The following is a 21,504-nucleotide window of genomic DNA, read 5'->3' as shown; positions in this document are numbered from 1 at the left end:
AGAAAGGGAGGAGGAAGAAAGGGAGGAGGAAGAAAGGGAGGGAGGAAGAAAGGGAGGAGGAAGAAAGGGAGGAGGAAGAAAGGGAGGAGGAAGAAAGGGAGGAGGAAGAAAGGGAGGAGGAAGGAGGGCGGGAAGGAGGGCGGGAAGGAGGGAGGAAGAAAGGGAGGAAGAAAGGGAGGAAGAAAGGGAGGAAGAAAGGGAGGAAGAAAGGGAGGAAGAAAGGGAGGAAGAAAGGGAGGGAGGGAAGAAGAAAGGGAGGGAAGAAGAAAGGGAAGAAGAAAGGGAGGGAGGGAAGAAGAAAGGAAGGTGGGAAGGAGGAAGGAAAGTAGGAAAGAAGGAAGGAAGGAAGGAAGGAAGGAAGGAAGGAAGGAAGGAAGGAAGGAAGGAAGGAAATGGGAGAGGAAAGGGGGGAAGGAAGGAAGGAAAGAAGGAAGGGAGAGGAGAATGGAGAGAAGAGAAGAAAAAGAGGGGAGGGAGAGTGAGAGAGGGAAAAGGATGGGAAGTTGGGGAAGAAAGAAGGACAGACACAGACAGAGGGACGGGCAAGATAAGGAAAGAAAAGAGACAAAGGAAGCAGAAAAAGATTAGAGTTCAAGTTTAGATGGAGAGACAAGACTGTTGGCACCAGAATCCCTGTCCCAAAACAGAGTGAAAACAAATCTAGGTCCATCAACATTTGGAAAAGCATTTGCCTCCTTTCTCCTTAGAAAACCCCAAACGGGGGCTTCTTGAGTGGGCACAGACCTATGGGACGAAGGGGATGGGAAAGGGGAAACACAGCCAGGACCTGGGAAAAAGGTCCCCAAGTCTTCTACAGAGTAGCAGACAATGGAAAAGTCCCATTAGTATTGGTGTGACATTATGCAGTCCTATTCTCAGCAGTACAATATCACAGCAAAAGTAACAGGAACTTTCAGGGTAAGTAGAAGGGATGGGTGGGGAGGAGAGGCAAAAGGAAGTAGGGAAGGAGCTATGAGATGTGAACAGAAAGATGAACCATACAAAAAGGAGAAAGAAAGAGAGAGAGAGAGAGAGAGAGAGAGAGAGAGAGAGAGAGAGAGAGATACTTCCAACATTCAGTTATTACAGACTAACAGCAACGTCACGTGGTGCAAAGACATTTCATCCAGGCGTGGCGGGTGCATCCAGCTCCACTCCGGAGGCTGCCCCAACCCTTTCCTGGGACCATACTTAGCTTGTTCTCCTGATCTGGCTTTCATTCACTGTCTGCTGCTGGGACCTACACCCAGATACCTAAATTCCAAGACCCAGTCCTCCAGCTTGAGTCTCTCTTCCCTAATTTCCACTCCTAGTGTCACCCTTTCCTCTGAGGTCAACAGCAACAGGTCCCCTTTCCTCGGTACCCAAGTGTACCAAAGAGAGGTGGTGGCCATCAACTGGTCAAGTGCCGTGCCTGGGGCTAAGATTGCCTAGTGGCTCCTCACCTCCCATAAGCTCAGATTCTCTGCCATCGCACTCTCTGAAGTATATCTTCCCCTTGACAAGAGAGGATCTTAGATGGTTGAAAACAAAAACAGAAACAAAACACAAGACCCAGCGGCCACAGAGCTGTTAAACCAACACGCCTGGACAAACACATGGGAAACCTGCAGTTCTCACTGGGAGGCTGTGGGCAGCACAAACACTCAGTGGGGGAGACCCCTGAGACACAAGTAAGATACTGAGGAAGAAAGAGACACAGAGAAGAGCAAACAAAACAGAACAAGACTGTAGTTGTAACATGGCCTTCCAGCAGGCCCCCCCCCCCACAGGGGAAGAGGGGCTACAGGTGACTTGGTCGCTGCTGCTTGAAGCAGGATACAGGGGAGAGCCCTGGTGATGGAGCAGCGGTCTTCAGGAGGCCCCACTTTGCAGGTGAGATGAACACAATAGGATCCAGAGGTTGTTTACACAGCCCAAGAAAGACTACGGCCATGTGAGGACAGGGTGGAAGGGGAAGCCCCTTGCAGGACCATGGGAGGGTCAGGGTTGGGAAAATAGTGGTTTGACTGATCATTGGCAAAGATGTGGCCAGAAGGAAGCATGGGTGGGAGGAGAGAGGAAATAGGTTGAGAATGAAGCGGGCTGTTGGAGCCACTGAAAAAGGCTTGAAGCTGGGTCTTTCTCTGGGGCTTCTTCCTGGAAAGGTTTAGGTTGGAAAAAAGCTTGACTCTCTGACTTCTTGAAGGAGAAAAAGCACAGAGCAAGGAAGGCAGCACCTTATTCTTTCTTTTCTGGGAAAAAACTGTTCTCACCTGAGAAGTTTCGTGTTGCCAGCATGGTGGTAAGGATTGCCCCCTGAGAGAGAGAAAAAGATTTGGTCATTTGGTTATTCAACAAGCTCTTATTAAATGCCTACCATGTACATGGCAGAGGGCAGCGATGTGGTGAAGTGAAAAGGATGCTGGGTCTACAATCAGGAAAACTCCTCAGACACATACTAGCTGTGTGACCCTGGGCAAGTCACTTAACCCTGCTTGCCTCAGTTTCCTTATCTGTACAATGAGTTGCAGAAGGAAATGGCCAACCATTCAGTGTCTTTGCCAAGAAAACCCCAAACAGGGTCACAAAGAGTTAATCATGACGGAATTATGGTGTTTCCCCCACCCCATCTTCATAACCAAAAGAATGAAAGCTTCTTGATGGCGAGCACTATCCCCAGGGCTTAGCACATTCCAGTCATTTTTCCATCATGTCTGACTCTTTGTGACCCCATGTCATATCAGCATCTGTGATGAGGGAGGGCATTTAAGATATGTAGACAAGGAAATAGAGCGCTGGGTCTAGGAAATATCATCTGTACCAATGTGGCTGGGACGTGCAAAGGGAAATAATGTGACATTAAGTCTGAAAAGGAAAAGGGAAATAAAAACATCGGATGAAACAGAACAGAGGCTGGCTCAGAGTCAGGAAGTCCTGGTCTAGAATTCTGGGTTTAAAGGGGATAATGTCTATAAAGCACTTTGCAAACTATAAGGTGCTAGTCAAGCAACTCTTCACATGCTATACATATTTATACTTATGTGTTAGCATTTATATTTATAATATTTATGTCAACTTGTATTCCTATTAAAACTTCCTTAGGAACATATTACCTATATGATACTATAGTTTAATAATTCAGTCATGTCTGACTGTGACACCACTTGAAGTTTTCTTGGCAGAGATACTAGAGCAGTTTGCCATTTCCTTCTCTAGTTCATTTTACAGATGAGGAAACTGAGGCAAACAGGGTTAAGTGACCTGCCTAGGGTCACACAGCTAGTATGTGTCTGAGATCTGATTTGAACTCAGATTCTCATGACATCAGAGCCAGTGCATTTCACCCACTAGCTGCCCAGGTAATATTATGTAAGTCATTAAAGTTCTAGCCACAGTTTCCTCATCTGTAAAATGATAGTAATAAAATCAGTAGCAGTTATCAGCACTATTTGGAAGATAAAATGAAATCATCATGTAAAGGATCATATAAATATCAGTTGTTATTAAGCCAGATTGGGGAAAACCATGATGAGAAATTTATATTCCTCCCCCTCCTCAGAAGCAATAGGGAGGCACTGAAGATCCTTGAGCAAACAACAGGCCTGTGCTTTGGGAAGATTATTTCAGGTGAAGGCAGCAGTGTGAAGGAAAGTTTGAAGTGGGGCCAGGCTGGAAACAAGATCAATTAGGAAGTTACTACAGTGCCTACTCACAAAAAAGGATCTCAAACTCTTTCACACTAAGGAATGGATGATTGATAATGTTCAGTGAATAACCCCTCCCAAGATATTTTCACTGTAACAAAAGATAAGACTCCTTGGACCAAAAGAAAGAATATCTAATTGGAGAATTTTAGGTATCTGCTGTTTGGTGGTGGTAGGTATGCAGTAGGGAAGGTATTTTTTCCCTTGGTAGGAAGTCAGAATGTCCTTGAAATCAAAGGCCCATAGGAGCCTTGACCTTCATCTTTAATTTCCTGACCTCTGTCTGGAAGTCCTGAATAAGGAACAAGTTCTGCTTTTCATCTTTTTTTTTTTTTTAATAGTTAAAACGGTTAAATATTTTTGAGTTCTACTTTTAAGGCCGTGAGGGCATATATAAAACTGGTTTAAAAATCTGCTATCAATCTAGTTGGCAAGGTAAAGAACAGGGAGCAAGATGGGAGAGAATAGTTCATTGGATCATCAATGAACTATCCCAAGTTGAGATCAACAAAGAAGATACAGAGCAACTCCAAAAAAAAGGCATTTTTTTGGTACAGCTTCTCCCCTCTTCAACCCTCTTCACAACCTGTCTTACCTGGACAAGTGTTCTGCTCAGAAATCCTTGGCGTCAGAAGGCTAAGGGAAAACTCCAAGGATACTTGCTATTATTTGGCTTTTTCAAATTTATGTTTTTATTTTTAGTCTTCAAATGCTATAACTGATTTCACAATCCTAAACACAAATTTGAGATTCTAGGATGCACCCTTTTAAGGGCATTCTCAAATTTTAATCTCCTACTTTTCCTTATACAGGTGGGGAACAAGAAGTACAGAATATTGGATATGTATGCCATCAGATGTGCTCACAGGGTCAACTGGCTTTGTTTAAATATTCTTCTTTGTAACAAAGGTAAAGCTTACCACTGTGTATATGGATAGGGGATAGAATGACAATATATCCAGAAATATCAAACATTGATAAAACTTTAAAAGCTATATAAGAGTGTGACCCATACAAATTTGTCATTTTTCTGAGAAAAAATAATAAGAGTTTTCACTGGAGTAATGTGGGATGTTTCAGATACTGTTAGAAGTGACCACTGTGTAGCTTATTTTATTTTGTCAAAAGGGAATGCTTACTTCAAGTTGGGGGAGATAGGGGGGATAGCCATGTCTTTCAATATCTGTGATGTTAAAAACAGAATCTAAAAACCAACAGAATTTTTTTTAATAAAAGAAAAGATTTTACCTTGAGCTTTCTCCTGGCATTGAATTTCTTGAGACACTCCACAGTCTCCTGCCTGTGCATCATTGAGGCCACGGTTGAGCGTTGCTGTGAGAAAGTGGTGAAGCTGTTAGAAGAGCAGTAAGAGACCCACAGGAATGGAAAACATTGTTCCATTGTCCCCAATGACTTGATGCAAATAGGAAAGGGGGCTAATGGGGAGAAGGAGGCAATGGGATCAAACCTAAGAAGTTTCCATTACCAGTTCTGATGACAGAGTTGAGAGACACAAATTCACCAATTATAGATTAAATCCAGGAAGTTGAACTGGTCTAAACCAACACATCCTCCAAACAATCTGCACAATCTCAAACAATCCTTCCCCTTTGGTGTACTTATATGACAATTTTCTTTGTTAATCTCTTGCTGGATGGAAGTTCTCTGAGGGAGGAGATTTTTTCTAATTTTTTAATCTATTCTCCCAAATAGTCTACCAAATTATTTTGAAATTACATTTATCTCTTCCACATTGCAGGGGTTAGGGACATGGTATCCCCACAAACTAGAAAATCCTTGTAAAATTTTTGGCCTTTCTTAACATACCAGAGAAGTCTGAATTATTATGGTATCAAAGGATACCCAAAATAGGTTGATATTATACAATACAGTACACATACTTTATGTGTTTCTAAATTTTTCTGTATCAAGTCTTTAAGTGTTATCTATGGCTTCTGCAAAAATTTCCAAAATATTCCCATTTCTTATACTGATCCATGATATGTTAAAAATTCAATAGGAAAAGTTGTGATGTGGAAGGAATAACCATAGTAAATATTTTAATAATACTTCAAAGCCTAATCATCAGTTCAGAAGAAATATGTCTACTGGCCTATTGGCCTACCAACCTTGTAAGAGTAAGACTCCTGATTTGTCCTAGTTGTAAGAGCTTCTCACATTACAGTCCTCAAAAGTGGACAACCCCAGGAACCACAAGGGGATGCCACAAGAGTGCCCATACTCATTCCCATCACTTCCTGGGTGCATAAAGAAAGCCTGACTATACAAGCATTCATGTGTCAAGGCTTGGGGCCCCAAAGGAGACACTTACGCAGACCCATGGGTGCTTCAGGGCCTCATGAGCTGTGATCCTTTTTGCAGGGTTGATGGTTAGCATCTGGTTGATGAGGTTTTTGGCTTCAGGAGTAACAGTATCCCACTCAGGGGATGGGAACTAGATGAGAAGGAAGAGGGAAAAATTCACAAGAAGAAATCCAGGATACCTGAAACTTCCTGAAAAGCACTAAAACATTTTTAGTTTTTAGTTTAGGTCTTCTTACCAACCTTGCCCTAACACCCCCACCCCCAAATCGTATACCTCTCTCTCCAACTCATCATCCTATCTCAAAACCTTCACACATGTTATCAACTTAAGGGAACAGGAAAGCCTGACCCAGCCTTGCCCCTTTCCAATGGATCTCACCTGGGGTGGCGGCTAAAAAGACCCCTTCCCCATTGGGAAAGGTGGGAGTTGTAGGGGGAAGAGACTAAGGCCAGGGAAGAGTTTCAGTCACATTACCAGTTCAGTCTATAAGCACCAAAGGGCACAGAGAACCAGTTCTCTGTGAAGAAAAGGCTTACTGACTCATGTCCAGCTGGTTGCCCATTCCCAACAGAAGTTCTAAAAAGCTTGGACTTACATCATAAGCTCCAGCCTTGATCTGCTGATAAAGTTTGTGCTGATCTTCATCCCAGAATGGAGGATAGCCCACAAGCAGAATGTAGAGGATCACACCTGAGGAGGAATGTTGGGATGGGGAGGGAAGGAAGGAGAGTGACCTTGTCCCACCCTCCACAGTCATCCACTTCTACAAACCAAGGCTCAGGGGAGCAGATCTCACGTGTTGGGATCCAAAGGCTTCTGCACCACTCCCACCCCCATGTATCTCTTTGTTCTTGTTTTAGATATACTTTAATCCTGCCTCCTAAGTCAGGTTGGGAGCTGAGCTGGCTCACAGAGCTTCTGCCTCCTCTCGCTAGAAGGAGCTTCTCCTTTTACAGATAAGGAAACTAAGGCCCAGAGAGGTTTAAGTGAAGACAGGATTTGGAAAGTAAGGGACTTTAAAGAGCATCTACCTCAACCCGTTTCAACCGTCACTCCTCACCATAGAATGTAAGAAACTGAGGAATAGAACTACTTAATCTATGTCTTCCTACCCCAACACCTAATACAGTGCTCAGAATGTCAAAAGCACTTAATAAATGCTTGTGCATTATTCACAGTGAGTAAGAAGACTGGACCAGGAATCAGGAAGACCCGAGTTGAAATCTAGGCTCATCAAATATAGCCTTCAAGAGTGAATAAACCTAGTAAGATCTTATTAGTTTTGTGGTTCCGGGCAAATCACTTTAACCTCTGTCTATCTTAATTTCTCCATCTATAAAAGGGGGAATAATAACACCTGGCTCCCTGGGTTATTGTGAGGATCAAATGAGATGACATTTGTAAAGAACGTTGCAAACCTTAAAGTGCTATATAAATGCTAGCCATTATTATTGCTATTGTTATTGACAGCAATAATAATGACAGAAGAAGAAACTACTCTCAAAAAATTGAAATAACTTTCTCAAAGTCACATGGAAAGCAAATATCACCAGGTCAAGATTTGAACTCAAGTCACTCAACTCCAACTCCAACTCCATTGTTCTCTTGACTACATTTCTTGCCTCTACAAATAAAATAAAATATCTCATTTGCCATTCTGGATGGATTTTTTCCTAGTTCTCCCTTGATTTTTGTAATAACCCCCTGAAGTATGATGGATATTATCATCTTAGGAAATTAGGAAATTGATACACAGAAAGCTTAAGAATTTGTCTAAGGAAACTCAGCAAGTCAATTCCAGAGCCAGAATCCAGGTTCTTTCCCACTGTTTCAAAAACTGTTTGAAGAACACTGAAACAACCAGAGTATCTAGAAAAGAAAACTCTTATGTTCCAATAATGTCAAATTGACCTGGGACTCTTTCTCTAGAGGCAGGTAGATAACTCTCTTCACATACTTTATTAATGTCAAATGGCCTGGAATTATCTCAGAATAGAAAGAACATGAGGCACATTACACATTTGTGTTATTGCCACATAGTATCAAAATTAAATACTGTTGTTTAATTTTTTCAGTGTTTCAGTCATGTCCAACTTTTCATGTCCCAATCTGAGGTTTTCCTGCAGAGATAACTGAAGTATTTTATCATTTCCTTCTCCACTCATTTTACAGATGAGGAAACTGAGGCAAACAGGGTTAAGTAATTGCCCAAGTTCATACAGCTAATTAAGTGTCTGAGGCTGGATTTGAACTCATGATAATGAGTCTTTCTGACTCCAGGAGTGGCAGTCTATTCATTGTACAACTTAACTGCCCCTATCTATCTGCTGGCAAAGAGGATTATAGCCATAAATAGATTACATACACATATATGTACATATATGTGTATATGCATATGTATATATGCATATACACAAATATATACATATATAAATATATGTGCATGAGAGAGATAAAGACAAGAGAAAGAGAGAGAGAGAGGTTTTTTTTTGTTTGTTTTGTTTTTTTTAAGGCTAAAATCCCTATCTCTGTCTTTGAACAGCAAAGTTTACACTTATCTTCCCTTGGAAGCCAGCTTCCTGGGTCTGATGCCTTTGGGCTTCTCTCTTCCCTCCCTACACCTGTCAGAGCTGGGAGAGGCCTTCAAGATGCAATCTCTTCATTTTCAGATTAAATGGAGAAGATTTACAAGGTCAGCATGTGGGAGGCTAATTATTTCTTTCTAAATATGACAGGTCTCCATTGTTCAAAACCCTTTGAGGGCTTTCTACTGCCTAATGAAGAGAATCCAAACTCCATAATCGTGTTATCTGTCCCTCATTTGTATTTTTATGAATTTATGCTATTATATTTTTTAAAGTGGAGGAGTCCTATACTGTGATTTTACTCAGTATTGGATACTCTTTTAAGTGTGAAAATTCCCTCCACTGTTGTAAACTAGCAACTCATTTATAATTTATGATTTGGGGGAACTACCTGGGTACATTGAAGGATTAAGTAATTTGGCCAATCACATAGCTAGTATGTGTCCAAGGCACAACTTCTAATTCCAAGACTCAATTGGGACATGCTTTTTCTTATTAAAATATACATAACCTATATATTACTGCCCTTACTAAACTGCAAGATTCTTATAAATAAAAACCATGCCTAATAACTCTGTTTCTTTCTCAGCTTTTATTGTATACTAAGTGCTTAATACATCATTATTAAGCGAATGAATAAATAGATAAGCACCTGTCATCAAAGTCAAAGATCAGAGGCTCATTTAGAGTTGGAAGGGACTTTATAGATCATTTAGTCCAATTTACTAATTTTACAGATGAGGAAACTGAGGCCCAAAGAGAGCATTTTGTTCTAGATTATACAGATATCTAGGGCAACTAGGTGACACAATGGGTGAAGTGGGACCTAAAGTCAGAAAGAATCATCATCATCATTACTTCACATCTGGCCTCAGATACTTACTATCTGTGTGACTCTGGACAAGTCACTTATCCTTGTTTCCCTCAGTTTCCTCATATATAAAATGAGCCAGAGAAGAAAATGACAAACTACTCCAGCATTTTTGCCAAGAAGACCCCAAATGGGATTACAAAGAGTCAGACATGCCCGAAAAAAACTGAAGAACAACAGTAACTACAGATATCTATATCACTAGGTAAAATTATGGCATCTAGATTATAGCTGACCCAACCAACCAGACTTCCCAGTTATGGCTAGCTGAGTTAGGGAGCCTTTGGCATGTGCTTTCTCTAGTAGCATCTGTCCTAGTTCATCTCAGGACCCTCCCACAAGTTGGGCTGTCCTCTAGTCCCTACACAGCCTCCCTGGCAGACTCACCACAAGCCCAGATATCCACAGGCTTTCCATAAGCTTCTTTACGAAGAACTTCTGGGGACAGATAGCCAGGAGTGCCCGCAAAACCTAAACCAGGAAAAAAGAGTACAGACATGAGATGGGGGGGTCTAGGATTTGGGGTAGGAAGGTTAGCTGCAGCTGGTTCACTGCTGCTGCCCCCCATGACAACACACATGCACACAACACATTGTATACATGTGCACACACACCCATACACACGCCCTCTGCCCTTGCCCAGCCCCTCACTCACCAAACCATGCCTGTTGGTCCCCCTGCACCTCGATGGCCAGGCCAAAATCTGCCAGTTTCACTGCGGCTCCTTTGCACTTACTGGCCAAGAGGAGGTTCTCTGGCTGTCGGGCCAAGCCAATCAGCAAAGTGTGCAAATGGCATCACATATTGTGAAAACACAAGGGGAGGGTCAAGAGGGAGACAGGGGTAGGGAGTGGGAAACAAAACAGAAACAACAACAAACAGTTTGCAGAAAAGAGTTAGAGACTTTAAATTGAACTCTGCCAAGAAGAGGCTGCCAGGCCCTGGACTGAGAGCTCATTCCATTAGTTCCCAGACCCAGAGTTTGTCAGGATCTGGGCTCAGCAGGGCAGAGGGAAGGAAACATTTGATAGCCATGGTGGCTTGTGGGAACATCACTTCCTAAATATGCTCTGGCTCACAAGTTATAAGATTGTCAGTTTAAAGTTAAAATAAAACATCAGTTCTTACCCCCTAATTTTATAGATGAGAAAATGGAAACATAGAACCATAACCTGACTTGTCCAGAGTCACACAGCTAGCAAGTATCAGAGGCAATATTTGAACTGATTCCGCCTCTCTGACCCAGTCCTACCTACCATTGGACCTCTGGTTTCCCTATAGTAGGGATTCCCAATTTCTTCTAAAGAAGGATAAGATTCCTCCTTCACTTATCTTTTCCTGATGGCTCTATCACAGGAGGGACCCAATCTCAGAATTTTCTCCCACTCTCTCTCATCACTCTGTCTTAACTTCTATTAAATACTTAAGATTTTAATTCTGAACCTTTCTTACAAAGGCCAAGAGATAGACTATAGGCAGTAGAGCTGTCCAGGGTACTAGTAGCCATCATTTCTGAGAAAGAAGAAAAAATACAATTTCTCTCTGAGAATTAAAGATCGTATACCTCACCAGCAACTCTCCATCACTATTCTCCTTAGGATTCAGACTCCTGGTCATTTCTGAGTTGTTTATCTATAATGAAGATGGCCACGCTTGTGGCTCGATTATTTCATTCATTAAACCAGCCTGGAAAATTCAATTTCCCAGAATAGCTGCTTTTCATTTTCCTCAATGGCCTCCCCTGGAAACTATAGGATGGACAGAATTGATGGTGACCTAGTTGCTACCTAGAAGGACTGTAGGTAATCATGATCCTGAAAGGACTTTTCCACCTAATGTATATTTTTACCAACCCTAGAAAGCTAAAAATATGGAACTAAAAGCCTGCAAGTAGGAAGCCTGCTGGCACCCATTTCTGCATTTCATCCTTAGCTAAACAAAAAACCAAACTCACAGCTCATTCATAGGATCATAAATCAGAGCTAGAAAAGCCCTCAGAAGCTATCTAGAGCAATAATACCATTTTGCAGATGAGGAACTGAGACCCAAAATTAAATAATCAGACAGTAAGCACCAGAGACAGGTTTTGAACTCACATCTCTTGATTCCAAAGCCAGTGCTCTTCCCATTGTATCACTTTGTTTCCTAACAGAGGGGCCCTGTATAGGTACTGCCTCCAACTCTTGCCTTGCTATAAGAAAAAAAGACTCCTTGCTCCAAAAGAAGGTTCTGTCTCTAATTGAATGGAAGCCTCATTGGACTCAAACATCAGTTCCATAAAGGACAGCAAGAGGCCAGAATAACCAGGTTGCCTGTGATTTATGATATTCTCTCTCAGTCAAGAAAGAGAAAATTACTTTGGCCTACTCCAATGACTGCTGTATTATGAGCCTGAAAGCTTTAGATATTTCCAGATAAGGTCATCTAACACAGATTCCAATCTAGCCAGAGAAACTGAGTTACTAGAAGGATCTGTTTCAGACAAAAGACTCAATACTTGACCAATTAAGTCCAACAAGGATTTCTCCAAGAGAATAATAATTTTCTCCTTACTCCCTGCCTAATAGAAACCAGTGGAATAGTGACTAAATGAGTGACAAGAAGGATTCCACACCCTTGTTTCAACCCAGGAAAGACTAGGGTTACAGCCCTAACCTTGATTTCTATCAGGGGAAATTGCTGTCAAATCTGTTAAAGCTATTGTAGCAAAATCCTCATGATCACATTAGCTCTCAAAAGTTCCATTCCAGGAGGACCCACACCAGGCCCAATAGTTTGGCTGGATGCTTGGTTATGAGTCTCTATCTTATTTCCCCATCTAAATTTCCAACATAGTACAAATTTAAAGGAAGATGACTCAGAATGGGGTATCTCCAACAATGGAAATTAGATGCTAAATGGATTCTAGAATAACCATTACCACCCCCAGTACTTCAACATACACGCAATAGCCAACTTTAAATTTAGGAGGCCTTAAGTCAAAACGTTAACAAGAGCCAGTTGGGCTAATCATGGCATTAAAATAATTCTTAGTAAACTCTTAGTCATGTAATCAAGGCTAGGGGTCTCCTCCAAAAATGTTTTATTGATTACAGATTTAGAAATAATAGAAGGATCTTTAAAAGGCAACTAGTTCAACCTCCTCATTTTACAGAGAAGAAAACTACAGAGGCCCAGAGGAACCAACTGACTTGCCTAAAGTTATACAGCTAGTAAGTGAAAGAGCTGTGACTTGGACCTAGGTTTTCTGACTCCAAATGCAATATTTTTCCCATTATATAAAGCCATAATAGGCATAGTAGCCACCCACCTTCCAAGAAGAGGGGTTTGGAGTAAACAAATAGAGCTGAATCATGTCCAGAACCTTCACATTTGAAATGGATAAAAGTGGCTTCTCCCTATCTGATGTTGCCCACCTGAAAGCCTTAATGACCCTCATTTTTCTGGCATTTGGATGGGGAAGGATATAGCATAGTTACAGTATGTCTAGTAATGTTTAATCGGATCTACCCAAGGAGATTAGTTGATTCTGGTCCTTGATGCCCAGAGTTAGTTACCAATAAATGATATTGCTCTGGGGATGTTCAATAGATCTCTAGAAGATTTATAAGCTGCCTACCCTGGCCCAACCCTTCACACACATCCCCAAGATGCCAGAAAATCAAAGGCATATTCAAGTGGCCAAAGCTTTGGTTTGGGACCTGAAATTTCACTACACAGAAAGAAGACTGTGTAGGAAAGTTTCATCTCCCAACCTTGGCTAGCTGCCCAGGATCACACAATTTATGTTGCTGCCCATCAAGCTTGAACCAAGCAGATGGGCTTCTCAGCTTCTTCTGCCTTTCTCCATAATCTCTCAAGGCCTCTGGCTCATGAGTAGAGGGTGGATTATTATAACCAACATGGTTCCTGAGTTTTTAGAGTTGCTGGAACCAATGCTTTTTCATCTTTTCCACATCATCAAGGACCGAACAAATATTGCCTCCAACACCAGCCCCGCTAAGGACTATTCCAAGAATTCCATGAGTTCTGATTGAGGCACTTTTGTTCTGGACAGCTAGATTAGGAAATTTAAGGAATTTTTGGAGGGATAGAAGTCTTCTGTGCATGTTCTTCAGAGCTCATCTAGAATTAGTAAAGTCAGTATATGGCTTCAGCTAAAGCTTTTACATAAGCAAACTTTCCCCTAGGAATATAAGAGCACAGACATGTTCCAGTAGCGAGACAGAAAGGAGTCACTTTGTGAAAGAGTTTGTCCCTAGGTGGAGCTAGAAAGAAAAAATTAGAGGAGATAGCTGGAAAGAGATAAGAGTGAGAATTACAGGAAGGCTGAGGTACTTTGCTTTTTATTTTCTACCAAACAGGTAAGAGAGAAATCAGAGCAAGCTCCTGAACCACACTATACTAGGATGAGGTTCCCCTTTGGGACCATATAAACAAGAGGAAGGATCACACTGGCAAGCTACTCTTTGAGGGAGATTATCTTTTCTGCATCATCCACAATAATACTCAGCCTCTCAGGCATTTAGAGAAATATCTAGGAAATTACAACCTACTCTTTAACCCCATCCATGTTTGAAAATCTTTAATTCATTGTTAATTTTTTTTAAAAGGTGGAGGGGAGACATAAGATCTTGGGATTTTAGAGTCAAAAGAGATCTTAGAGAAGATCTTAGTCAAAAAATAAGTATCTCCATGCATGAATTTTCTAGCAGGAAGGATAAGTAAAGTCATATCAAAAAGTATCTTTCATTATGCTCACTAATATATATTAGGATAGTGTAATGGGCATTATCCATTATCGCTATTTGTGTAATGTTTATCTTGCTCACTTCTAGTCCTGGTTCCCAAAGGCCTGGGATAGAGAGATCTAATAGAATCTGAGTGGCCTCTAAGTAAGAGATCAGAAGCCCACGTTACCACCAGTTTCCCCTCTGTCAGTCTCAATGGAGTGGGCTCTTCAGGCATGGAAGGACTTTCTCTGAGGCTCACTGCCACTGATTCTCATCTTTACCTCTTGGTCTACTCAGCAATACCAAACCTCTTTTTCTCCCTAGCACACTGAGTAAGCTTATTGTAATTAAAAAGGAGTTTCACCCTGGAACATTTGGGACACTCTCCAACCCCAGCTAAAAGGTAGAAGAGTTGCTTCCTGCAACAAGACTTTTTCTTTTTGGTCATTTTCCTACTGGAAGAAGTTGAGGTTATGCTGCAATGGTCTGGCACAATCTCATCAGTTATTCTTCTTATTACATTCAAAACACACAATATAGTTTTTAATCTGGGGATTTTTGTTTTTCCTCTTTTCAGCAAAGATTCTCTCCCTGTTTGCAGGAACTACCTGGAGAGGGAAAGGAAGCACAAAATGGAAACATCTTGGCTCTAGAGTTAATTAGAAAATAATGAACAGCATCAACAAAGTTAAGGCTAAGAGAAAAACCAAGCCCCGGTCCCTGAGAATCTTCAACCACAACATCCAGATATTACCAGTCAATCATAACAATGCCCTCAACACACACACACACACACAGCTGGCCAGCTGCCTTCTTTCCCTCCATGGGGGCTGTAGGGAAAGAGGTATTTTCCTTCATAGTCTGAGAACAGCTGGGGGGGGGGGTCTCAGCTTTTTTCTTATTGTAGCAGGAGGTTAGACTGCATGGGAGAGTCACTAACAAACCAGGAAATACAGAACATCTACATGGTGACAGAAAACAAAGGACTAGGACACAAAGAAAACCAGACAGGGCATGCAGAAAGGAGAGTGGCCACTTGATTTTAGGTAAGGGGCGTAAGACCTGAAAACTCTGGGGAGGAAGCCTAATGGCAGGGATGTGAATATTCCAACTAAAATTAGAGCTTAATCGAATGAATGACTTCAACTTCCCCGCTCTGAGTGTATCTGCCCTACCCTTTGCATGAGGGTCCCGCACTTTTCTACCTGATCACTGCTAACTTGAAAGCATCTCGGAATACCCGCAATGATGTAGAAAGGGGTGTGGCTTCTAGAAATACAAGTGCCCTACTGATCCCAGAAGTACCAGACCCTAGGATGGATCAATCCTGCCGCCATCTGGGCAGCAAACACAGCCACCCATGGCCAAGCAAGGCTGGGGCTAGGGAGAAAAAGGCATGACACGCTTGTGGCTTCCAGTCCGGGGCTCTTCAATCAGAGCCCAGCGGAGAATCCCCTCAAGGGGAAGGCTTGGCAGAGGCCAAAACACCCACTCTTTGAAGGGTAGGGAGGAAAATGATAGAAAGGGAAGAAATCTTGCTGCTCTTGGCTTCTAAGCTTCACTTCCAGAGTCACTTCACTGTATTCTGCTCAGGCGTCCTCTGGCTACCAGAGGGCAGCCTCGGAAGGACAGTGGGGAAAGCCTGTGTGTTTGCAGAGGGGCGATAAGAGCTGTCCAAAGGCAGCAGCCCCGTCTAGCACCTCTCCATCCCACACCCAACCAGCCTCCGGCAGACTAACCAGAGACTGCATGTCCGGGAAGAGACAGCCAAGGGTTTGGAGCCCAAAGAGACCTCGAGGGCTTCTCCTCTGACCTTCCCGTTTTACAGGGATTATTTACACAAGGCCCACAGATTAAGTAGCGGAGTTAGGATCCCAGCTGGTCTGTATCAGCGGCAGCCGAGGACCCTGCCGGGGCGCCAGATAATACCGCATCCCTCTCCAGGTGCACACAAATACAGCAATGGGTGGGACGGGATGGGGAGGAGACTGACGGCTGTCAGAAACCACCTGGAACCACGTGGAACTGACCCCCATGTGGTTTGCTTTTTTAATAATTTCTAAAAAGCATGCAAGATACGAAGACGGACGGAAAGACGACAGACGGACAGAGCACTGGGGCAGAAAACTCACCTTGAGGTCTCTGTGGACGACCCCCATTTGGTGGCAATGGAGAACAGCCTCCAGGATCTGCTGGATGCAATGACTGCATGCAAACACCAGGGGGCGTGTTAGTTCACGGTGAGTGGTAACAACCACAAGGCTGGTGGGAGGGGGTGACGAGGGAATGGGAAAAAGGGGAAAGGAGGTGAAGGAAAAGGAGGAGGAGAAACAGGAGGAGAGGGGGGAGGAGGAAGAAAGAAGGGCCAAGAGGAGGAGGAGGAGATGGTGGAGGAAAAGGAAGAGGGTGGAGAACAAAGGGCTCCCTTGACCTCCCGGGGGAGGTTCCTCTGTTTTAGGGAAGGAAAGCTGCTTGGGAGGGCGAGGTACACTGGCTGAAGGGTGGGGGGAAATGCTCGTCACCGCTCTCCCCTCACTAGCTCTTCTCCTCCAGAGCCCCCTTCGTGTGTGTGAGAGACAGACAGAAAGAGTGAGCCCCGAACTCTGCCCAGGGTAAATGGGGGAGGGTCCCCTGGCTCCCAGATTTGTCAAGAAATGAATTTTCACAATATCAAGAGAAATCTGGAGAAAAGGGTGGGGGAAGGGGGAGAAGGAACAGGGAGAGGAAGGGAGGAAAATAAAAAAAGAAGAGGAGGAGGAGTGCGGGGACCATTAGTGTCCAGGAAGCGCCTATGGCTTGGAGGGTGGAAGGAAGAGCGCAGCAGCTTAGTGGGCAGGATTTTCCCACCTCCCAGGGGTCTCTGCCTGTACCAAGGTTCAACATGGAGGTCGTTAGGGCGACCCAAGCAGAAAGGCAGCCGCGTCTAAGTCGGTGAGGGAGAAGAAAGGAAGGAGCCCGCCAGTCTCAAGCCAGCCACCTGCCCCCGCCCCCAGCCTCATTCCTAAGGCAGTTGGGCAAGAAGCAAGTGCAGGGACCTTTCTGGAGCTCCATCTCCTAGCACTGAAATGAAGGGAGGGCAAAGGCCTGTCCTCCTGCCCGGAGCACTGAGATGGAGGAGTTCTGCCAGGGACTCCTCCTCCTGACTTACCCACATTCCCATCATCTGCACTCATCCCCCCTTCCCTGCAGCCCTCTGCTCTGCTCCATCCTCTGAAGATGGTGTGTCAGCTCCTCACTGAATTCAGGACAGAAGATGTATGATCATGTGTATTAAAGAATGGTGGGATTATCCACAGAGTGAAGAACTTTCAAAGTGAGAGAACAACCTTTCTTTCTCTACTTTCTCACTTGGTTCAGGCCATTCTACTTAGTGATAGGAATTGGAAATGAAAAGAATGGGGGTACAGGGAAAGGGGTTTCATCCAGTGGAGATTAAAGCACCACATTTTCATTGCTTCCTAGAAGAGGGAAGCTGTGGGTCATCCCCTGACACCCACCCTTTCCATCCTAAGTTATACTTATTGCTAACTTCATGTTCTCAACAGTCTAAGAAGCATCTCTGAGGGTGTCTACTGGTAGTCTTGATACAGGCTGGGTCCAAGAAGAAAAGGAGGGAGAAAGAAGAAGAAAGGAGTTGTGGACAGAAAGAGAAGAGAGAGAAAAGGATGTGCATATGGAGGGAGAGAATAGGTCTCCACAGTATAAATGACATAGTTTGTCCCAACCTGATCTAGAGCCAGATCTGGTCATAAGATGTTTTGAGACTGGTCTGTGGCCACCAGTGGTTTGGCAGAGCCCAGGACTTCCAGGTCAGCCACCTGAAGGGCTGGGGATTGGTGAATCATCTCAGGCCTTATCGTTCAGGACTACATAGTAGGCCTGGTCAAAGAGGCCAACAGACTGAGGATAAAGGGATACCATCTTTTTCCCTTCTCCATCTCTTCTGGCATCTACACTAGATTTAGGTGTGGAACACAGCTGAATAGAGCTGGAGGGATAACCAGAGGAGTCCCAGAAAAAAAGTAACTTTCCTCTTTACGCAACATCCAGTAAGTTTTTTGGAAGAAGTCCTAGTATTCTACCAAATCCTGCCCAAATGGCAAATGGGGCCAATCTGCAGTCATCTGGTCCAATCCCACATTTTTACAAAGGAGAACACTAAAAGCATATGGTCAACATGATGCTTTCCACAGCACCATATCGCCTTGTGGTGGGAGTAGTTTTCTTAGAAGAATCCTTAATCCTCTATTTCTTGTGATTCTGAATGGACTTTTTCAAATTCATGACTTCAATATTTCTTGAAATGAGAATTCTCAAACAGCTGTTTGATTCCAGGAAACCAGCTCCAATCTACTGCATTGCTGGTGCTACTGCTGCAGCATCGTACTGATGATGACACCTCCCAGCCATGCAGCTCTGGTTGTCAAGCAGTCCCCTCCATTGCAGAGACTGACCAGAGCCATCCTAGTGAGGTTTCTAAAAAGATAGTCATGTTCCTGCTGCTAAGGCAGTACTGCCATCTGGAAAATGGGTACAGCTAGCCATTCCAGGGGAGGAGAACAGGCTCTTGCCCTCAGAGTAGGGAAGCTTCCAAGTATTCTTTTATCAGTGATGACCCCTCTACTGAGACAACCACTAGTGATTGAAGAGGATATCGACAACCCATTCTGATGCCAGGAGAAAGGGCCTAGAAATCATACTCCACTGAACCTGCCTATAATCTCTTTATTTCTGAAGTCACAGGATAGGGGTTAGATACTGTGGCTAACTCACTCTCCTTCTGCTAACTGTTACATGACTATACATGTCTCATTTCCTTTGATATCTAAGTTTTCTAGGCAAGATGCCTAAGCAACAACATTAACTAGCACTTTGCCACAATATTGTAAAAGCCCCAAATGTACAGAACCTTCTATCCTGAGGGTCTCAGCCTATACAAGGGATGGAATTTTATCTCCTCTGTATGAGGGCATCAAGCCCACTTTACAGATTAAGAGAATGAGGGCCTGGGGAAGAAAGAAGTTCATTCCCAGTGCTAGAACAGCCACTGTGCCCTCTTGATTTTGGCCAGGAGAGCTCCCCTTTCTCTGCTTGTTTCTAGTAAGGGACAAGAGGACAGGGTCCAGCCTCCACTCTCTCCCACTTTCCTGGCCTGCCAGTAGTAGCTAGAATAGGATCAAGGTTCTGCTGTCCTTCTCAGACTTACCCCATGGTTCTGGTTTGCTTATGTTTATGATGACTATCAATAGAAGGTCATTCTAGGAACAAATATGTTTCTTGGTCACATGAGTAAGACAAACCTTTACTGAACTCCCATAGGGATCAAAGACCCCTGAATCTTTCCAAATCTTACTCAAATGGTCAATGTGCCCAAGGAATCAGGCATCCAGAGGCCATTTCATCAATGAAATCTTTCTTCTCTTTACTTAACATAATGCTTGGCACATAGTAGGCACTATATAAATGCTTCTTCCTTCTCCTTTCCTCTTCTTGCCTTCCTTGTTTCAAAAAATAGTGAAAACTAACATTCAGACACCTGGAACACATGGATTTTCTGATTCTGGGCCAAATCTCTGTAGAGTGTGAGATTCTTCCAAGTCATAGTCCTCATGCAAGCAAAGACACCGAGTTAGAATGAACTTTAAAGATTGAGTTCAACTCACTCATTTTTATAGATGAGCAGAAAAGGAAAATAGCCTGCCTAAGGTGACACAGGCTGAAAGAGTCAGAGCCAGAATCCAAACCCCAGTTCAAAGCCAATAATTCTTTCTGTTAGACCATCTGCCACTGGCAATATTAGATTGAATATTGACAAAGGTTTTTCTTTCCCCGACAATGATTAAATATGGTTCCTCCTCCCTTTTCTACCAGGAAAAGATATGAGGGATCACTAGAAGTCTGAGTTTGGAGCTCTTTCATGCTGCCATCCCAACTAACTCCCCAGAAGCTGTTTCCTCTATTTCACTCAGGCTATAGGCAGTTTTTCTAACTCTCTCATTGTTCTGCCTCCTTCTACGTCTTGCATTCCAAGGTACTGGCAACTTCATGCCCCATGTGGCCTATCCTGTTCTCTCCAGGCTGGTACCTCTGACAAATTCAAAGACAGCAACTATAGTTATCCCTTCCACATCATAGGACTTAAGGGATACAGTACCTCAATGAAAATTTGTGTAAAATTTTTTAGCCCTCTCTTCATACTAGAGAGAAAGTTTTAATTTTTTCTTTTTCTTTTATGGGGTATTTACAGTACTACTTTGTAAAATTTGGGTTGATATTACATAATTTCACATGTATATATTACATATATGAACATATATGTATATACATTATTAATATACTATATGTATATTGCATTTCTGAGTTTCTAAACTTTTTCTGTGTTATCTGATGACCTTTTTATGTCATCTGTGGCTTCTATAAAAGTCCCCCAAAATTCCTATTTAATTTTTTTTGCCAACCTGAGATAAATCAAAACCATGATGGAGAAAGTCGTGATGTAGAAGGGATAACTATAGTTTATACCACCTGCTAAAATATTTCTAATAGGGATTCATTTGGCCTCTGCTTGAATATCTTCAGTGACAGAGAACTCACTAGCTCAGGAAGCTCTAGCCCATTTCACTCTGGGTAGCTCTAGTCACTAAAAAGTTCTTTCCTTTGTCAAGTTTATAATCTAAAAGTTATCAACTCTCCATTACCCTCATCCTCCCAGAGTTAGTTCTGAGTTCTGAATAATATCAAGTGAACCAATTTGTACTTCTTTGGGACAACCTTTTAATCATTCAAAGGAAACTATCATTATTTTTCCTTTGTCTTTTCTTCTGCAAGTTGAACAACTCAGTTCCTTCTTAAATGACTCAGATTCTAGATTCTTCTTGCTCACCCTTCTCGGGCTATGTTTGTAGCTTATCAGTGTCCCATCTAAACTGTTACACATCAAAATCAGCATGGTTCTCCATATGCAGTTGACTTAAAGCAAAGTACAAATAAGTCATAATTACTCCTTTTGAGCTGGACTATTGCTCTGTACAAAACAGTCAAAAATGTATCAGTCTTTTTAACACAGACCTGTCATACACTGCTCCTGTATTTAGCTTGTCTGTATTTAGCATTACTTGTCTTTTTCACAACCATGCCCACCTTTTATTTTTTTAATAGAAACATCAGAGTTCACATTTATCTAAGTTAAAATTCTTTATTTTTTAATCCCAGTCATCTGAACTATTGAGAAAATTTTTAATTTTAATTCTCTCATCAATCTTATTATCCATTCTTTTCCATTTTAGGACATCTGCAAATGGAT

General features: G+C 42.7%; 1 protein-coding gene across 18 annotated transcripts in view; it reads right to left on the bottom strand.

Annotated features, from left to right (window-relative positions):
- CAMK2B (calcium/calmodulin dependent protein kinase II beta) overlaps nucleotides 1-21,504 on the bottom strand; it is a 282,693-nt gene that overhangs the window by 57,591 nt on the left and 203,598 nt on the right. For all 18 annotated transcript variants that reach the window (XM_031951521.1, XM_031951517.1, XM_031951518.1 and 15 more), the window contains 7 exons: nucleotides 16,334-16,406; nucleotides 10,124-10,226; nucleotides 9,856-9,939; nucleotides 6,608-6,702; nucleotides 6,019-6,141; nucleotides 4,935-5,018; nucleotides 2,256-2,298 (listed from right to left, as the gene is read on the bottom strand). In XM_031951521.1, the coding sequence (XP_031807381.1) occupies nucleotides 2,256-2,298; nucleotides 4,935-5,018; nucleotides 6,019-6,141; nucleotides 6,608-6,702; nucleotides 9,856-9,939; nucleotides 10,124-10,226; nucleotides 16,334-16,406 (605 nt within the window). The remainder of the gene's footprint in view (nucleotides 1-2,255; nucleotides 2,299-4,934; nucleotides 5,019-6,018; nucleotides 6,142-6,607; nucleotides 6,703-9,855; nucleotides 9,940-10,123; nucleotides 10,227-16,333; nucleotides 16,407-21,504) is intronic.

Source organism: Sarcophilus harrisii, chromosome 2 (genome assembly GCF_902635505.1).
Source record: "Sarcophilus harrisii chromosome 2, mSarHar1.11, whole genome shotgun sequence".
In the NCBI taxonomy this organism is placed as follows: Eukaryota; Metazoa; Chordata; class Mammalia; order Dasyuromorphia; family Dasyuridae; genus Sarcophilus; species Sarcophilus harrisii.
Note: the sequence above shows the minus strand (reverse complement) of the source record. Positions and strands in the feature narration are given on the sequence as shown.